This window comes from Amyelois transitella, chromosome 28 (genome assembly GCF_032362555.1).
Source record: "Amyelois transitella isolate CPQ chromosome 28, ilAmyTran1.1, whole genome shotgun sequence".
Taxonomy (NCBI): Eukaryota; Metazoa; Arthropoda; class Insecta; order Lepidoptera; family Pyralidae; genus Amyelois; species Amyelois transitella.
The window spans coordinates 2,588,094-2,606,948 of record NC_083531.1 but is presented as its reverse complement, the minus strand read 5'-3'; the positions used below and the strand labels follow the sequence as shown (position 1 = coordinate 2,606,948).

Here is an 18,855-nt window from a genome sequence, read left to right as displayed (position 1 = left end):
ACCTTCAGCATGATTTGTGCGGATTAAACGTCTGAACGGTTGTTTCGTCATTTCTGATAAACTCTTAATTTAGGACACTGATAACAAAAACCTTATTTTCTATGTTTAATAGTTTCCCATTTTGATAGTACCGTATTTCCATTACGTTATAATGTACTTATTGACCCTACTGGAATAGACCCATACAACAAGAGACAATAATGACAAGACTGAACATGGCCTTTCAGTCTTTTGATGACTGTTGGCTCTGTCTACCCCGCAAGGGATATAGACGTGATTATATGGTTTTATTATGTTGATGACGAAAACTAATAATTTTATAAAAGTGAATTTATCTGATCACGTCACGTCTCGGAGACCGTTAAATGTTATCATGCCAATATCACACTTTTATTTTACGCAAGCATTTGTTTTTTTTTTTAAATTAATTGCTAACAATTGTCATTGTTTGCATTGTAATACTTATGTCTCTATATGTATGTAGTTCATGTATAGGAGACTGTCGCTTTTGTATTTAACTGCAACAGGTATCTCCTGGGCAGTGTGTTCATATACATATATTATGTATATTATGTATAATGCAATTCAATCATAAAAAAAAACTTTTTTTTAAAGTAACTTTCAATGCAGTTGTAATTTGAGATTCTTCTTTTAGGCGATGGGCTAGCAACCTGTCACTATTTGAATCTCAATTCTATCATCGAGCCAAAAAGCTGATCGTGGCCTATCAGTTTTTTCAAGACGACAAGACAAGTCTGTTGGCTTTGGCTACCCCGCAAGGGATATAGACGTGACTATATGTATGTATGTATGTATTTATGCAGTTGTCATGCGAGAAATACTACTACGCAATTACTAGTATATTTACAAAGCTGTGCTACGCAGTTGCAGGTCTGCGAATATCTATCGAGGTCGACGGATAGAACAATTGAATCGTAACGATGCGAGGGCGATAACTGTCGCATAGGGAAGTTTAAAAAAAGTATATTTATTTTACGATTGAATTGCATTATTAATAATGTACCTACTTATAGTATAAACACACTGCCCAGGAGATAACTGTTGCAGATGATACATACATATGGTCACGTCTATATCCCTTAAGGGGTAGACAGAGCCAACAGTCTGGAAAAGACTGAATGGCCACGTTCAGCTAGGTATTTGGTATCTGAATATCTATTTACTATCTTCAGATGATACATGGGCCGGAATGACGTCTTATATATGCGTACGCGTTCATAGGGTTTATAATAAAATTAACTTTAATGAATGTAATCTTTCTCAATTCTATCATTAAGCCAAATAGCTGAACGTGGCCTATCAGTCTTCAATACTGTTGGCTTTGTCTACCCCACAAGGGATATAGATGTGACCATATGTATGTATGTTAACTTTAATTTAGTCTGTTATATTTAAACTTATTTTTGCGCCAATTATGAACAGAGTGATTTGGCCGAGTGCTCGGTTTTTTGAAGGCAAAAACGAGTAATGCTCGCTTTCTCCTCCGTTTGAAGCAAATTTAACCTAACATATTGAAATAAAATTTGTTTTATAACTCAAAATTGAACACCTGGCCCCTGGCCACCCGGCTTACACACGATACTATAGTGGTGACGTCATCACTTCAAGGTCTGTTACAAAAGCGCGCACGAAATAAAACACCATTCGAATTAAAACGAAGAGGCCTCACAAGTGTTGAAGAATGTATGCACCAATACCAGTTGCTTGCGATCACGGATAAATAAATCTATACTAATATTATAAAGCTAAAGAGTTTGTTGTTTGTTTGAACGCGCTAATCTCAGGAACTACTGGTTCAAATTGAAAAATTATTTTTGTGTTCAATAGACCACTTATCGAGGAAGGCTTTAGGCTCATCACTTGAGGAGCGAAGAAATAAGGGAATATGTGAAAAAATCGGGGAAAATTAGGTATTTATCCTTGAGGGCTTCAATGATGTCCAAAATGAGTATTTCACGCGGACTAAATCGCGGGCACAGCTAGTAAATATATAAGTACCGGGCAAATTACACAGATTGAGTTAGCCTCGGAGTTAGTTCGAGACTTGTGTTACGAGATGGTAACTCAACGATGCTCTATTTATAAATCAGAGAAAGTTCGTTTGTTATCGTGCTCTGGCAGGGATTCGAACCCGGGACCTAATGTGTCAATACCTTGCAGCTATATCTATGAACTGTATTGTAATAATTTGTGTTTTTCAAAAAAAAAAATAGGAGAACTCCTTAACCACGTGAATGAGGATTCAAATGATCTAGTTCAAAAGCTTAGCCAAGCATGATTGTTCTATAACAAAAGCGTATGATGGCAAAAAGTAAACCACCTTGATTTTTTGTCGGTGACCACCTGAGAGTGAGTACATGACTGGTTTAGCGGAAGATACTTGATCTACAGACATGTGCGAACTATGAATATGACCCTAACGAGATAGTCTTGATTACTTACTTTGTTATAGTCTAATTCGTGTCCTACTGTTCGGCTAGGGGCTCCCCTTTCTCCCTCTATAAGCCTCTGTGGCAATATCTCTACGCACAAGTTACAGAAACAAAATCACGCGACGCTTTCAGTCAAAAACAGCGAAAAGTCTAAATCGCGCAAGCAAAGTTTTCACGGATTGGAGCATAATTACAACCTCCAAGGCAACATCGTCTGTTGCGCGTCACACCTAGCCTGGCGGAAGATCTTCCCTTTGGTGGAGGTCGAGCCGAATCAACACTCCCGCTACACCTCTATCTGGAGCATAGTTTTGGCATCCACTGAGAAAATATTGTCAGTATTGTCCTCCCATTATATCCGTAGTCTTCCCATGTTTGGGCCTTATTGAGCTGCTAATAAGGTCCTATTTAATCCTTACAGTTACAAAAATACATTACCGCATGGATTAAATGACGCCGACGATAGTTTTCAATAGTTAGCTATTTATTTCTTGGAATATTAGATACATACTGACTTTAGCGCGCGTAAAAAGTAAGTAGCAGATCAGTATCAATCAAATAAAAAAAAAACTTCGCATTTATAATATTATTTGGGATTAAAACTTCGTCGCTTCGTGTAAAACGTTGACGGGAATAGATTACAGCAGATATCTTGATATTTTTAGCGCTAATTGTTTTTTTTTCATGGTCTAACCTTCATTAACTCACTGTCAAGTTCATTATCTTTGACTTTTAGTTAAACGATGTCTTTAAATAGCCAGTGTTGAGTAACTTTCTTAGATATTAGTAGACTTTGGTTTTCCTTGGACTGGGCAAAGCGAGTCTATCTAGCACAGCAACTTCTTATATTCATAGTTATTTTTATTTAATTTTTCCATGCTGGTCTAGTAGCGAAGAAAAACACATTAATTCAAACTGCTTCTCTTTACGTGTGGATTGGAAAAGGCAGTCAAGGGAAAGGATAATAAACTTTGGATTCTTTTTTAGGCAATGGGCTAGCAACCTGTCACTTTAAATCTCAGTGCTGTAGCGTGAGGGATGACTGAACTGCATTATGCTCCAATCCGTGAAATCTTTGCTTGCGCGATTTAGACCATTCGCTGTTTTTGACTGATAGCGTCGCGTGATCGATTGTTGTGACATGTGGCGTAAAGATATCGCCATAATGCCATACAGTTGAATGTGGATTTTCAGTTTTTTATAGACTATTGGCTTTTTTTACCCTTAAAGGGATGAAGACTTGATAATATTGTACGATATACGTATATGTAAATTTTTAGAAAATGACCCCTGATTTACCGAGTATTTTAAAGTGGCATTGGCATCTTTGACATTATACGATTTCATTTTTCCTATGGTAACTAACCAACCTTGTTTACGACTGATTTAATTTACATCGCACTGTGACTTATCGTTTTCAATATTTGTCGTAAATTTCCGTCCGCAATTGATTAGTTTAAGTCACCTTTGAAGTAGGTCGTAAACATTGCTCACATATACGTTTTCCTTTTACGTCGTGTGGTTTCCGGAGGTAGAATACGAGAGATAATATCCTACTAGCTGCGCCCCGGTCTTCGTTCCCGTGGGAATTTAGGGATAGAAAGTACTTATTATGTTATAACTGGTTATATGTATTCTTTCGACCCGTGTACCAAACTTTTCAAATATTTGTTTTGTCAAATGAAAATGCTCATCAGTCTGAATAACTTTCGCGATATTACTAAGATTTACAAAGTTGAGTTCAGATGGTCTTATGTGTTGCCCACGCGCATAGCGCAGTAGACTGACTCCGCTAAAGTCTGGAGTAGGTACAGTCTGTGCTGATTCCGCTATATTTCATGAACTCATATTCCCTTTTTTAATTAAGGCTAATAAATATATTTTTTTAAATTGGCCACACATTCAAAAGCGATATCGCTTGCAAAAGCGGGTCATGTTAATCAATTGTGTTGTCGTCCGACTGTTTGGGTAAGGCAGGTCAAGGGAAGGCCCCTAAATTGAAGACGCCAGTCGCCAAACGAATCTTAATTTATTACAAGGTGTTCGCAGGCCGGAGAAAATTATCATATAAAGTTTCCCCTTTTGCGAGCAGAGCCGCTAGCGTACTTACTATAGATTTTATCTCAATTATTTACTAAACCACGGCATCGCATTGTGGGTCTCTGTGGCGCAGCGGTAGTACGCTTGTCTGTGACACCGGAGGTCCCGGGTTCGAATCCTGATGAGAAAATAACTTTTTCTGATTGTTCTGGGTCTTGGATGTTTATCTATATATAAAATATAGTATCGTTGAGTTAGCATCTCGTAACACAAGTCTCGAATTTACTTCGAGGCTGACGCAATATGCGTAATTTGTCCTGTAAATATTTATTTAATTTATTAGCCTACATACATACATACATACATAAAATCACGCCTCTTTCCCGGAGGGGTAGGCAGAGACTACCTCTTTCCACTTGCCACGATCTCTGCATACTTCTTTCGCTTCGTCCACATTCATAACTCTCTTCATACAAGCTCGGCGGTTTCGGGTACTTTTGACCTGACCCTTTACCAGGACGTCCTTAATTTGATCAAGATACGTTCGTCTAGGTCTTCCCACTCCGACCTTTCCCTCCACACTCTCCTTGTATATCTGCTTAGTCAACCTGCTTTCATTCATCCTCTCCACATGACCGAACCATCTTAACATACCCTTTTCTATTCCTGTAACTACATCTTCTTTCACATCACAACATTCCCTTATCACGCTGTTCCTTATCCTGTCACTCAATTTCACACCCATCATACTCCTTAACGCTCTCATTTCCACTGCATTTATTCTGCTTTCATGCTTCTTTTGCCATACCCAACTTTCACTCCCATACATTAATGTCGGGACCAACACGCCCCTGTGCACAGCCAGTCGAGCCTTTTTGGATAGTTTCTGACTGCTCATAAAGGCATGCAAAGCTCCATTCACCATGTTCCCCGCGTTCACTCTCCTTTCAATATCACTATCATACTTGCCATCTGATGTAAACTTTGATCCTAGATATACAAACTCTTTCACTTGCTCCACTTTTTCTCCTCCAATCAAAATATTACATGCTGTCATTTCTTTCTCCATTTCAAAAACCAGTGTTTTAGTTTTACTTACGTTCACTTTCATTCCTTTCTCTTTTAAAGCTTCATGCATACAGTTTACCATCTCCTGTAACTCCTCCGCTGATGACGCCAGTATAACCTGATCGTCGGCATAGAGCAGACATTTGACGAGTAACTCATTCATCCTTAATCCACTTTTAGACTCTTTCAAATCTGTCAAACAGCTATCCATAAATAGGTTGAACAGCCACGGTGACGCAACACATCCTTGCCTAACGCCTTTCTCAATCTTAAACCACTCAGTGTGCGCTCCGTTTATCCTGACACAAGCACTCGAATCCTCATATAAGGATTTCAGTGCTCGTATTAAGAGACTGCTCACCCCATGCATAGAAAGTGCTGACCACAATTCATTCCTCTCAACTCTGTCATAGGCCTTTTCCAGATCTACGAATGTGCAATAGACTTTTTGACTCTTGGCCAAAAACTTTTCGGCTATGCACCGCAAGGAAAAGACCTGATCAGTACATCCCATTCCCTTTCGAAATCCCGCTTGAGCATCCCATATTTTGTCATCAGTTTCATTCCTGACTCTATTAATCAATACCTTAGCATACAATTTGCCGACGACGCTAAGCAGGCTTATACCACGATAATTTTTGCAGTCCAGCTGTGACCCTTTTCCTTTGTAAAGTGGCACGATAACAGCCTTACACCAATCTTTTGGTACTCGGCCGCTTCTCCAACACAAATTGAAAAGGCAGTACAACTGACTAGCTACTACGCCTTTTCCTGCTTTAAGCATCTCGACCGACACTCTATCACACCCAGCAGCCTTTCCCGCTTTCATACTCTTAAGTGCTTCCACAATTTCGAACATTTCAATTTCGCCTTCCATCTCATTCTCTTTTTCTTCGCTATAGCAGAAATCTTTCTTATTTCCTTCCTTTTTTTCAAATAAACTTTCAAAATAGTCCTTCCATATCTTTAGTACACATTCTTCTCCTTTCACAACGCTACCATCCTGGCATCTGATCCTAGTCAGCTCTCTGGTTATAGTATTTCCTCGGGCTGACCTTACGGATTTCCAGAATACTTTCAGATTTGACTGAAAGTCTTCTGATAGCCTTTTATCAAAATCCTCTTTATACTCTTCTTTCTTTCTAATCACAGCTTTCTTAACCAAATCTTTCATTTTCTTATATTCCTTACGTGCTTCATTCACATCTTCATCTATAACCTCTTGCATTCTTAAGTTAGCTTTTGCTGCTAACAAATCCAGCCATGCTTTCTTCTTTAATCGCACAAGTTCTTGCACATCTTTACTCATCCACGCATTTTTGTGATTTTTTCCTTTCCTTCTTCTACTTACACCACACACTTCAACAGCTACTTTCACAATTCTTTTTTTAAATTCCTTCCATCCATCTTCAATATCGCTCATTTCCTCTAAATCTTCAAATTCATCCTTCAGTCTATTAATATACTTCTTACCTACATCCATATCTTGCAAATTTTCTACTTTTACTCTTTCCAAAGCGCTGGTTTGCTCCCTTACCCTGTGCCGCCAGCGATTGAAGATACCCCTTATCCGGGATATCACCAGTAAATGGTCCGAGTCAATGCCAGCACCGCGATATGCACGGGTATCCAGCACTTTGTTCTTCAATCTTTCATCTACAATCACAAAGTCTATCATACTTTTTAAAATACCTTCCACTCTTGTGTAGGTGTGGATCTCTTTATGTTGAAACATTGAGTTCGACACAAAAAGATCCCACTCTAGACAAATTTCTAATACACTTCTTCCATTATCATTCACCTTTTCGTCACCAAACGCACCAAGCACCTTTTCATATCCGTCACGCTTTACACCCACCCATCCATTAAAATCACCTAACATAATAATCTTCTCATTTGGCTTGGTAACTTTCAATACTTCTCTTACACTATTCCAGAACTCCTCGTTTTCGCTTTTTGCTGATGTTGTACCCCTCGAACCCACATCCCAAGGTGCATAAACACCTAGAACGAAGATCCGAGTGATTCCAACTTTCAGCCTAATCCATAGAAGACGAGGGCTGACACACTCATACTCATTCACGCACTCAGCCATTCGTGCAGAAAGAATTAGACCGACCCCTTGACAGCCTCGGCTGGTACTGGAAATTCCAGACCAATACGCCGTGTAAGGGCCGTGCTGCGTCCCGTCGCATCCTTTCCGCTTCGTTTCATTCACGCACAACACATCCAAACGTCTTTCATCCATCATCTGGCATACTTCCTCAATCTTATCCTTCATTCCTCCTCTTACATTCATCGTCGCAAAGCGGCTTTCAGCAGACCGCATACCGCTCCCGCCGGGAACGAGACGTGATGGGGTGCGGACACCATACCAGCCTACATATTAAAATAATCCTAAAATAATACTGCCTTAGTATAAGTAATTACGCAGGTCTCTTTTATGATAGACTAGCAGCCTACCACAACTTCGCCTTTAGTACATACAATACATAGCCTGTAACTTTTTAATTCAATATTTTCTAGATTTACCCTTACAAACAAACAATCAAATTTACAGACTTTACTTGTTTTAGTTTATTTATTTTATCTTGAACTGTTTTTCCGGTTTTTGTAGAAATATTCAGAGATTCCACCGTCTCTCTCAATTGACTCTCAATGATGTAATATCGAAATTTCTAGATTTGTGTGGGTTAAAAAAATTCTGGGCAAGCGGCCATGGCTTTGACTGTCTCGTTTACGAGGCGAGGTTACTTTGTCGTGTAATAATTAAAGATTTACATTATCTTACCGACTCATAGTTTACTTTTTAATACTGATTTTTTTTCTTAAAAAGGCTGGCCACGTAACTTTTTATTTTAGGATCCGACAAAGACACAAATGTTTTCTGTGTTATTTTTATAAATGTCGTCATTTCCGTCGCTCTTAAGAAGCTCTTGAAGTTGATTTTATTTGCCGCATGAAGCTACAATAACTTTGAGTTTTTGCAAACAATATAATTTGTAATTAGTTAACAATAATTTCCAATCACTCCTGGTCCTCGATTATGCCAAATACGTGCGTGACCTAATTCCCCCATGTGTAAATGTGCGCGCGCGCACGTCTCCTGTGTGACCTTGTATGGAGGCTGCGACACGCGTGGGCGATGTGACTTGACGCTACGTAATTTTTAACCAAACCAGCATATAAAGCAAGTGTTTTTAAAAATGCACAAATATATTTGTAATGATTTTTATTAATATTCATAACAAAAACAACTATGTTCAATCTTACTTTTTAAAATTTCAGAAAACAAAAAGGTCGCGTTAAAAAAATATTTTTCAAAAATTTGTCGGGAATGTTTTTCTTACTTAATACTTTTTTATCTAATAATCGACTCCAGAACTTTTTACAGTCTTTTTTAGTTTCCTTTTGTATTTGGTATTCTGTGGGGTGTATGAGTTTTACTCGGTCAAATGAGTCAATTAAGTAACCGCGAATTTTTATGTGATTTAATCGGCACCAAAAGTTAGCGTTTACTAGCTCAACTCGCACTAACTGTTATTTTTTTTTATTTAATACTTTTGCACAAAATTTTTTTTACAAAAGGCAGACTTAAGTGTTTGTACCTCTCTGTATATTATTATGAAATACTTGAATTAGCCATTTTTGCATTTCGCATCTGGTGTAAAGCAGCAGGAGTGATAAGTGATTTCACGGGTAACCTGGCTGGTAATTAGTACATATATATTTTTCTATGGCCTATGTCTTATATCATTTTTTCGCCTTTTATTCTTTTTCTACGCGGCACTCTGTATATTGATATGAAATACACGTGAATTAGCCATATACTAATTTCGTATGTGGTGTAAACACGAGATGTAGAAAATCTGGGCTGACGTCACGCGACCTCAGTTAACCTGGCAATGACAAGGCTTCTCGCCTGACGCCGCGTCTGTTTTGACCTCGACGTGGGTTCTCTCAGAATAACGGAACGTAGCTTTGTTTGTCGAGTTTGTCCTCTATCATTGAGTCAGTCAGTTAAACGTGGCATTTTAGTCTAGATTTTATTAATTAACTTTATTACATGTACACGTAGTGGAAGGAGTTTGTCTACCAGTAAATTTTAGGTTCTGTCTACTATCTAATAGGATAAAAACGCCATTTATTTGGGGCGACACTCCCATAGGTATTTCAGAATTGAAACCTTTTATGAGAATCCAGGTTTCAGCCTACCCGTGTAGTCAATTTCAATTAATTCCCTTACAGTATCTTTGTTTATTCCCAATTTCATTCGAAAATTGTTTATGTTTGTCTAGTATAGATTGCACAAATATAAGTATCCACCTTCGCACGATATATTCCATTTTTATAAAAAATATTTGGCGACGATAAAGAAAACATCGTTATTCCGGTCAAGGCGGAGTGACAGGTTATTTTTGACTGGCCCAGAGTTAACTTGTTGTTGGTTGATACTGGCGTTGGAGGTTGTGTTAGTATATCTAAAAGAAAGAAAAAATAAAGCGCAATAAATAAATAAATAATAATACGGGACAGATTACACAGATTGAGTTAGCCTCGAAGTAAGTTCGAGACTTGTGTTACGAGATAGGTACTAACTCAACGATACCTACTATATTTTTTATTAGCTGAATATTTCCATAGCGGATTCCCTAAAATTTATCCCTAAAAAGTTCCTGATCAAAAACTTCTCTCACTTAGGTCGTCTAACAAATGAAAGACCTTTGAATACATACAAACAAGTTTGAGAATTACGATTAATACCTAAAAGCACATATAATGTACTAACAATGAACACTCTGAACAATAGACTCATTATTGACTCCTTTCCTTCATTGTTTTCAAGCAACGACTCTTTCATCTGCCATTAAACATGTTTTTTCTGTTGCGAACTTAGTATCTTCAATCTCCTCTATTTTTAACATTGCTCCATTAATCCGATCACCCTTATAAAAACTGTAGCGTGCAGAAATCTGATTCACTTTTTGTGACAGAATGTCAGTACCCAGCAACAGAATCAAATAAATAATGCGTCCCGAATAGCCTTATCCGCCGCTCCACTTTCCCGCCAATAATCGCCAGAAATAGACATTCGAAATTAGAACGCTTCAACCGCCATCTTTTGTAACGGAAATCGGGCGCGTATGGTAATTTACTTAGGCGTAAGGTTGACGATTTCACTGTTATAATGATACTCTGTGGTTGTTAAGAATTTTGAAATATTTTTTTGGCCGTGAACGTGTCGTGCAGACTATTTTGTACACATTAATGTAGTTTCACAGTTATATCTTTAGGTAGGTACTGAAATCTTGATATTTTATTTGGCTGTTAATTTATTTTAAAATATATTTTTTAACAAGATTGGTTTACGTTTATTTCAGTATTTACCCAAAAGAAATGTACTATAAGTTTAGTCATTTGAGTGTTATAATTTTATCCTTTTTATTCCTCAGCTGGTAGGCCATTGAGCCCTTCTACATCTGCTTCCACCTTTAGTGGTTCATTCAGCATTGACTTTAAAGAGACTTTGTATGATCCCATTTCTTTGAAATTTTTCTGAAAGATGCCGTCGCATTTTTTCACCGTTTCATTAAATGGCACAATTCGTCAAAGTATCATTTAATGGAAAATCATGGCGACAAATTACCAAGTAAAATTTATATATCTCGTTCTCTTTACTCTCTTTACAATTAATTTTCCATAAAAAGGCCCAACTCATAATAATTACTGGGATCTCTAAGTTTTGGCAAAGTGTACAGATATTTTTGATGTATGTGTATACATTCTTGTATTATTTGTCGAATATTTCCAAACGACTTAATGGGTTTGTATTAAATTAATCTCAACCTTTGTAATTAGGTATAGGAAGTGAAGTTTTTAAGTCTTGTTTAACATAATGTCCTTGCTTCAGTATTCAAACATACAGCAAGGTTGTGGTGTAAAGCACTACTAGTTATTGTTCTATTTAATGGGTCTTGCACATGGACGACAGATGAAGTTAAGATTGCCCCAACTGTAAGAGGTCAACGGCATTAAAATGTTTGTACAAAGAAAGTTGGCAATTGTTACAAATTATGTGTGAAAACGTTTCATAACGCCCCCCACGTAACTAGCAATTGTAAATACGCGTTTACGCAATTTACCTAAATAATAATTATACTAGGCGCGTGGAACTAATTGAAAATTGATGCCAACTATACAGTAGGTATCTTCATTATTAAAAGCGAGAGATATTAATTCTGTGCATACAGTATTATGAAATTAACACAAGTACTAATTAAAAGTACAAAAGTAAGAATCTCACAGAAGTGCCACTGACTTTACGGCATTATTTTATACCTATTTTCGTATTAGTTCAACGGAAAACCTTATGCCTACTCAAGTCCGTTGTAAAAATACATTCGAAATTTTAATATTGAACTTAAGTTTACTTACGCCTCCATGCAATGCATTGCTCACATAGTTCATTTGTCTTAACACTTAAGACATTGTAAGTCTTTTGCGTGACTATGTTGTCATGCCAAAGGCCACCAACAGCCAAGTAGTACCTACTTATATTATGCGGAATAAGATGTGTGTTTGTTAAACTTTCACGTGAAATCTCTTTTTGTATGGATTTTAATAAATTTTACCACTGGGAATATTAACTTGAAACACATAGGGTACTTTTTATCCCAAAATTCCCACAAGCGAAGTCCCGGGGCGTATAGATAGTCTTCTTTTACGTATACCTACGGGTTTGTTATGTAATGATCGCCTAATTGCATCTGTTTATCTGTAGTCAGTACGTTTGTGGCTCACGTTTTGTAAACTATCAGGGCAACGAACTCATGCGCCCTACGTAGTTATTGTTTGTGTCAGATTTTTCTTTTTTTTTCTTATGAACCTTATTTATTGTTATTCTTCAGAGCTTACCTTCGGAGGTGGTAGATAATACAGTGTCATTGACACAAAGGAAACAATCTTTATACCTACTTTGGTTACTGTAGAAAAATAATTTTCTAAAATAAAGTACATAATTATGTATAATACCGAAATAGTAAGACCAAAGGTTATTAATGTAATTTGTTATGATGCCTGTTATTTTATTTTGCCTTTTATTACAGTAGCTGTAAATTAATTTTTAAATGTATTTTTGAACTAAAAATCTTATCGTGGTTGACCTTTAGTTCAGTTCCTAAATAAATAAGTGTAGGTACTCGTACATAGTCCTCTAAATTTGAAAGATCAACCGATTTATTATAATTTACACCATCTCACCTCTGAATTACTTTTTTTGTCTGTATGTGTATGCGCTAATCTCTGAAAGTTGTAGACGGATTTTGTTCCTGGTTTGAAATGTTGAAAAGAGGGTTTTCCGAGGAAGGTTTATGTTTATAAATGCTACCCGTGTGAAGCCGAGGCGGGTCGCTAGCTGAATTTAACTTTCACTAGCAAGATCGCACGCATCGTGGATTATTCTCTAAATTCCATTATAAAAGATATGTAATATGTATATGCGTAATTTACGTGCGTTTGCGCATTAGTATTTTATGTTATTAAAGTTGTGAGTAGAAAAGATTATCGCAACCCCCAAAGCCTAAAGAAAGAGTATGCTCTTAACACATATAAGAGAGGTTATTTATACATACATACATATGTTCACGTCTATATCCCTTGCGGGGTAGACAGAGCCAACAGTCTTGAAAAGACTGAATGGCCACGTTCAGCTATTTGGCTTAATGATAGAATTGAGATTCAATAAGTGACAGTTTGCTAGCCCATCGCCTAAAAAAGAATCCCAAGTTTGTAAGCCTATCCCTTAGTCGCCTTTTACACGCCGACATCCGTGGGAAAGAGATGGAGTGGTCCTATTCTTTTTTGTATTGGTGCCGGGAACCACACGGCACTAAATTGTAGCATTCACTCTCTAGTTAGGTTGAGTTGAGTACTACATACATTAATTATACCGTGTGGGTTTACGACCACTCCATATCCCATGGATGTCGTAAAAGGTGACTTAATAAATCCGGGGTTCTTCTCTGGGCTGTATAGGCGATGGGCTAGCAACCTGTCACTATTCTATATTAGAATCTCAATTTAACCTTACAGCTGAACATTCTTCTATTGGCTCTGTCTATCCAGTAAGGAATAAAGAAGTGATTATACATATGCATGTAAACAAAACAACTACTCGTGCAAGGACTGCCCTGTCAAATAGATAAAGTGACCCAGACGACATTTTATATCAGCGACCACAATCCGATTATCGAACGACGTACTGGCTGGCTATATAATATGGTGTGATAATCACGACAATAATCACTTATTTACTCATTAAAAAAAAAAAACAAATAATAAACTTGGGATTATTTTTTTTCGCGATCTTTTCGGGCTGTCGGTCTATATTTGAAATTTAATTCAAACAATAAGCCAACCAGCTGAACGTGGCCTTTCAGTATTTTCAAGACTTTGGCTCTATCTCCTCCGTAAGAGATAAAGACGTCATTGGATGTAACTAAAAACAAAGGTCTCCTCGTGATTAAAGGGCAATGAACCATTTTTTAAACAATGTCACAAAATCATAATAATTATGTTAACTGATTCTACAATGCATAAAGAGTGGAGACAATTGTACTTTTAAATTTAACACGTTTTGATTGTATCATGTGGTGCCGTGTGGTCACTTTAAAATCGAACCATGTCTTTTCTATCGATATCGTAAAAGGCGACTAAAGAATAAACTTATAAACTTGAAGACCTTGACGGCTTGGGTGAGTCAGGTTTTTACACGAAGCGACTCTCTGACCTGATGTCCACAACCTTTGCAGGTAAACCCAATCCGTATTGGATCCATGGTTACACATCCAATTGCCATAATGTGCAGGTTTCCTCACGATGTTTTACCTCACCTCACTGTAAGAACATCGGTTAGTATTCACCGCAAGAAAGTTTAGTGTTTGCAAAAAATTCGCGATGTTTGTGATAAATTCTAAATTTAAAAGATGTGCATGTTGTTTTCATCGTACGATAGTGGATGTCATACTGGTAACGTAATAGTTGTTTTGTTGTAATTTAGTGATATTTTTAGAGAAACAATATTTACCTAATATTATCATACCTTTATCATTATAGATAATCCTCGATTGCAGTAGATTTCTTGCATAAAATGGGATAAAAGTTGGAACGGTTTTTTAAGTTATAAATCCAAAATTAGTTTAAAAAAAATTTATTATGAGATAATTACATATGAGACTTGCGACAGTTAGTCTTTATATAGCCTGTATTTCAGTTCGCCAATGCTGTCTGGACTATGTTTTACGTTTTAAGACATAAAAATAATTTATAGCAACTTAAAAATAGACAAAGGTTGTTGCGACCACATTCCTAAGCTTATATAAAAAAAAAAATTATTAAATGTTTTTTTCCTATTTACCACCATATCTATAGAAAATAAATATAATCGTAAAGATCAAACGCGTAATTGATATTTATTTGCACAAGTGCGTGATATATTGACGTTTCTCTTTATCTTAACTGATTACGTTAGTATGACATTCTGGGCTCTTCCTTTATAGATTTATGCGTACTTTGGACTGGATTTGGTCGAAATTTAATATTCATGAATGATCTAACATGTTTTCACATTTTTAATCACTGCAACATTAGCGTCGCACTTGAAGTGGAATATATTATATACTAGCGCACCGCCCCGGCTTCACACGGGTAGTATTTGTAGATATAAGCCTTCCTCAGAAAAATCTCTTACCAATATTTCAAACAGCGCTTACCGACATTCCCTAGAGAATCAACATGCAAAATTTCAGCTTCCTACGCCTAGTAGTTTAAGCTGCACGTTGCCAGTCAGTCACCCTAAAAATACTGATTGATGTGAACGTTTTACTTTTACGTTATTTCAATCAAAAGAAAATTGTCTTGATGCGTAGACTATATAAAAAGTGGGTTTTGGGTTTATCGCAATCTGATAATAACACGGCTAGGAACTTTGGTCTGTGTTTGTGTATAGTGATAAGTGATATGCGTCTTTACATGTTCTTCACATGAACAGTGTAGTATTCTTTTTCTTATTTTTTTTTTGTATTATTAGTTGATTTTGCTGCAAGGCCCGGTGTCCGCAACCCAAGGACTCTGTTTATAACTAGTTTAATTGCAATCCTCGATTTTCAGACCATTAACTATAATTCCTGATCATTCTTTCATATACAGCATTGAATCTACGTCTTTCTTCATCGACTATGATAATCTGTATTGACAGCAGCACTTGATAAAAGTGTGAACACAATAAACAATTACTTGTAAAAACTTAAGTTTGATTAAAACCAGCGTGATACACAATGTGATATAATTAAGGGGATTCAATCATGATGTACGACATGTACAAGGATATAGGATATCTAAACTTAATTTCGAAATAAAAAATGATTTTAAAAAATTGTGTCTGCAAAATTATTATGACTCCAATGCTCGGGGTTAGGAAAAGTATCTTAACACTAGTGATGTGCCCCTTAGATATATAGAAAATAATAAATATCGTACTCAACTTGGTGATTTGATCTTTGTCCTATCAGTATTTGTAATCTTTTTTGCTTTTTACTATATTTGAGTGCTTTTGATATTGTTGTTTGTATTTTATCGTAAATTTATTAAAGTAATATCCTTTTGACATTCAAATTCATAATCGTAACAAGTTGTAATGGTATAATTTTATGTAAGTAAACAAGATGACACTGGCTAAATCAATTTGGTGTTTTAAGTAGAGAATGCCTATCAAGTAAATTGTTTTAATGTGGTGTTTCATAAAATGCTATTTCATAATGATAATTTACAGGTATTTGTATACAACTGCTTAACATATTGTTTTAAATCCCTGTCAAGCGACCCGTCTCACTTGTTGTGAGGGACCTTCAGTGGTTCAATTAAAAATAGTATTAAGGGTGCTCCACCCAGTGTATACTAAGGGTCAAGGGATTGACCGTGGTAAATATCAAAGTATTTCTTAGACTTTAGTGTCGTTGTGACTTGTATCACGAGCGCAACGTACTTGGCCTACAGCTGTGCTCAACCACTGCTGTACGTGTATCTGACTCTTGCTGAGAGACGCAAAAGCGGCTGGGCAATTGCTTTTCAACAAAGCATTGTACTCGGTAGCTTAACGAGCTATTCCCAAAAATCCCAATCCTAGAAATATTGAAAGACTTTCATCAAATCCTCGATACTCAATCACTTTCTTAAAAAATTAAGAACATCAGTTCTTGTTCTTTGAGATATCCGAAGAGTATTTTATTCGGAATATTAATAAAATAACGAAGTGTCCTACTTCCTTATAATCCATTACAATTGCTCAAAACTTCTCCAATATCCTGAACATCGTCTATTTAGACGACGTTATTCCCGCTCGCCACCTCTTAACTGTCATAGCTCGGCGGCTTCGGCTGCTGTGTGTTGACCAAGCGTCCTCTTGTCAGGTACTAGGGCCTCCGCGCCCGGTCGCTCAAACCGTCGGGTCGACGAGCCGTAAGGGGATCGGTGCGAGCATACACAACGACATATAGCCGCTGCTTGCTCCTGCACACACGCTTAGGTAAGTTTAAATTCGTATATCACAATATCATAAAAATCCTTGTAAGATATTTGTCTAGCAGTGGGGCATTTATAATTGAACTGTAGTGACTGTAGGTTAAATATGTTCTATATTCAAAGCTCTTGCCAAAATAATGAGACTAAATTGAATCCGAAAATTGGTAGTAACCGGGTTATGAACAAATAAGAACATGGCTTGAAAAAAAGATAACATATAGTATTGACTTACAGAATTTACAGAATGATCGCACAAAGCATTTAGTTAAGCAATCCAGTACAGTTCCTTGAGTTATAAACAAAGTTTTTTTTTTTAAATAGACTACAAAAGACATTTATCTTCTTTATAGCTAAATGTTGACTAATGACCCAAGAAATGTGTGTCACAGCGAGTCGTTTGAAATTAACATAAAACATCAATCTATACAGGCCTAAGTTAAGCTCAATAGATTACAATTCCGTTAATTACAGTAATTTTGTGCCATATCTATTAGCATTCAGATTATTACCGAGATTTTATTTTAATGATGTCAATAATTTTAAAAGACTTAAATAATGCTGAATTCAAAAGCATTATTTCGATTGAAAATGAATTAAAATCTTGAAAACAATAATATCAATATTAGCTTTTTTAGAAACAGGATTTTTGGGCACAAAACATAAAATATGAATAAATAAATACAATATGTATATGAGGAGAATTCTTAACAAAGACTGAAATGTATCAATTGATCCAATGAAGTTTTTTGAGACTTGAAACCAGATACGCTGAACTTTTTGGCTCAAGATTTTGAGATTGAAGATTGGCCCTTGCCAGATTTAAAGGAGAATTTACGTTATTTTTTTTATAAAATTTTAATTTCTATTTTTTTCCACCAATTCCAAAGGTGCCGATTCACTCACCGCTCGCATAGCCCGATCATGTTGAGAACGGGCGCGAGGCACCCGGATGCTGACGACATCGCGGCGGCGTCCACGTCGCGCGACGACGACGCGCAGCTCTACTCTACGCTCAATGAGTACCTGCAGCTGGAGCATAAGTTCCAGCCGAGACTTTGCCTGCCCGAGAGTCTTGAGGTGAGATTAATTGGGTTTAAAGAACTTTATTCTCATAAAGAGATTATATTCCATTTAAAATGAGATGGGTAGGGTACATCAAAAAATAAAATTGGGTGATTGCCTTCCCGAGAGTCTTGAGGTGAGATTAATTAGGTTTAAAGAACTTTATTTCTCATAAATAGATTACATTCCACTTAAAATGAGTAGAGTAGGGTACATCAAAAATTAAAATTGGGTGATTGATGCTAGATTGATGAGATGAGACTGATGAAGTTTTGATGCAAGATTGGTAAGACTGATGTAAGATTTATGCTACAAAGATAAAAGATTGATGAGACTGCCTGCCTGCGAAATCGCGAAGCCTTGAATGAGATTGATGCTAGTTATATTATATGTTGTATTGATGAAAATTTGATGTCAGATATCAGCAACACTGATGCATGATGAATGGTGTAATATTGATGTAGGATTGATAAGACTGATGTAGGATTGATAATGACGATACATTGTTATGGTATGGGCTAGCAACCTGTCACTATTTGAATCTCTATTCCATAATTTAGTCATACAGCTAAACGTGGCCTTTCAGTGTTTTCAAGACTTTCGACTCTGTCTACCCCGCAAGGGATAAAGGTGTGACTACATGTATGTATGTATG

At 36.7% G+C, this 18,855-nt stretch overlaps 1 protein-coding gene across 1 annotated transcript in view; it reads left to right on the top strand.

The window, feature by feature from the left end:
- Window positions 1-18,855, top strand: part of LOC106134390 (cyclin G) — a 49,501-nt gene that overhangs the window by 15,474 nt on the left and 15,172 nt on the right. Inside the window, exons 2-3 of the mRNA XM_013334427.2 lie at window positions 17,027-17,142; window positions 18,026-18,215. Of these exons, the coding sequence (XP_013189881.2) occupies window positions 18,060-18,215 (156 nt within the window). The 5' untranslated portion in view covers window positions 17,027-17,142; window positions 18,026-18,059. The remainder of the gene's footprint in view (window positions 1-17,026; window positions 17,143-18,025; window positions 18,216-18,855) is intronic.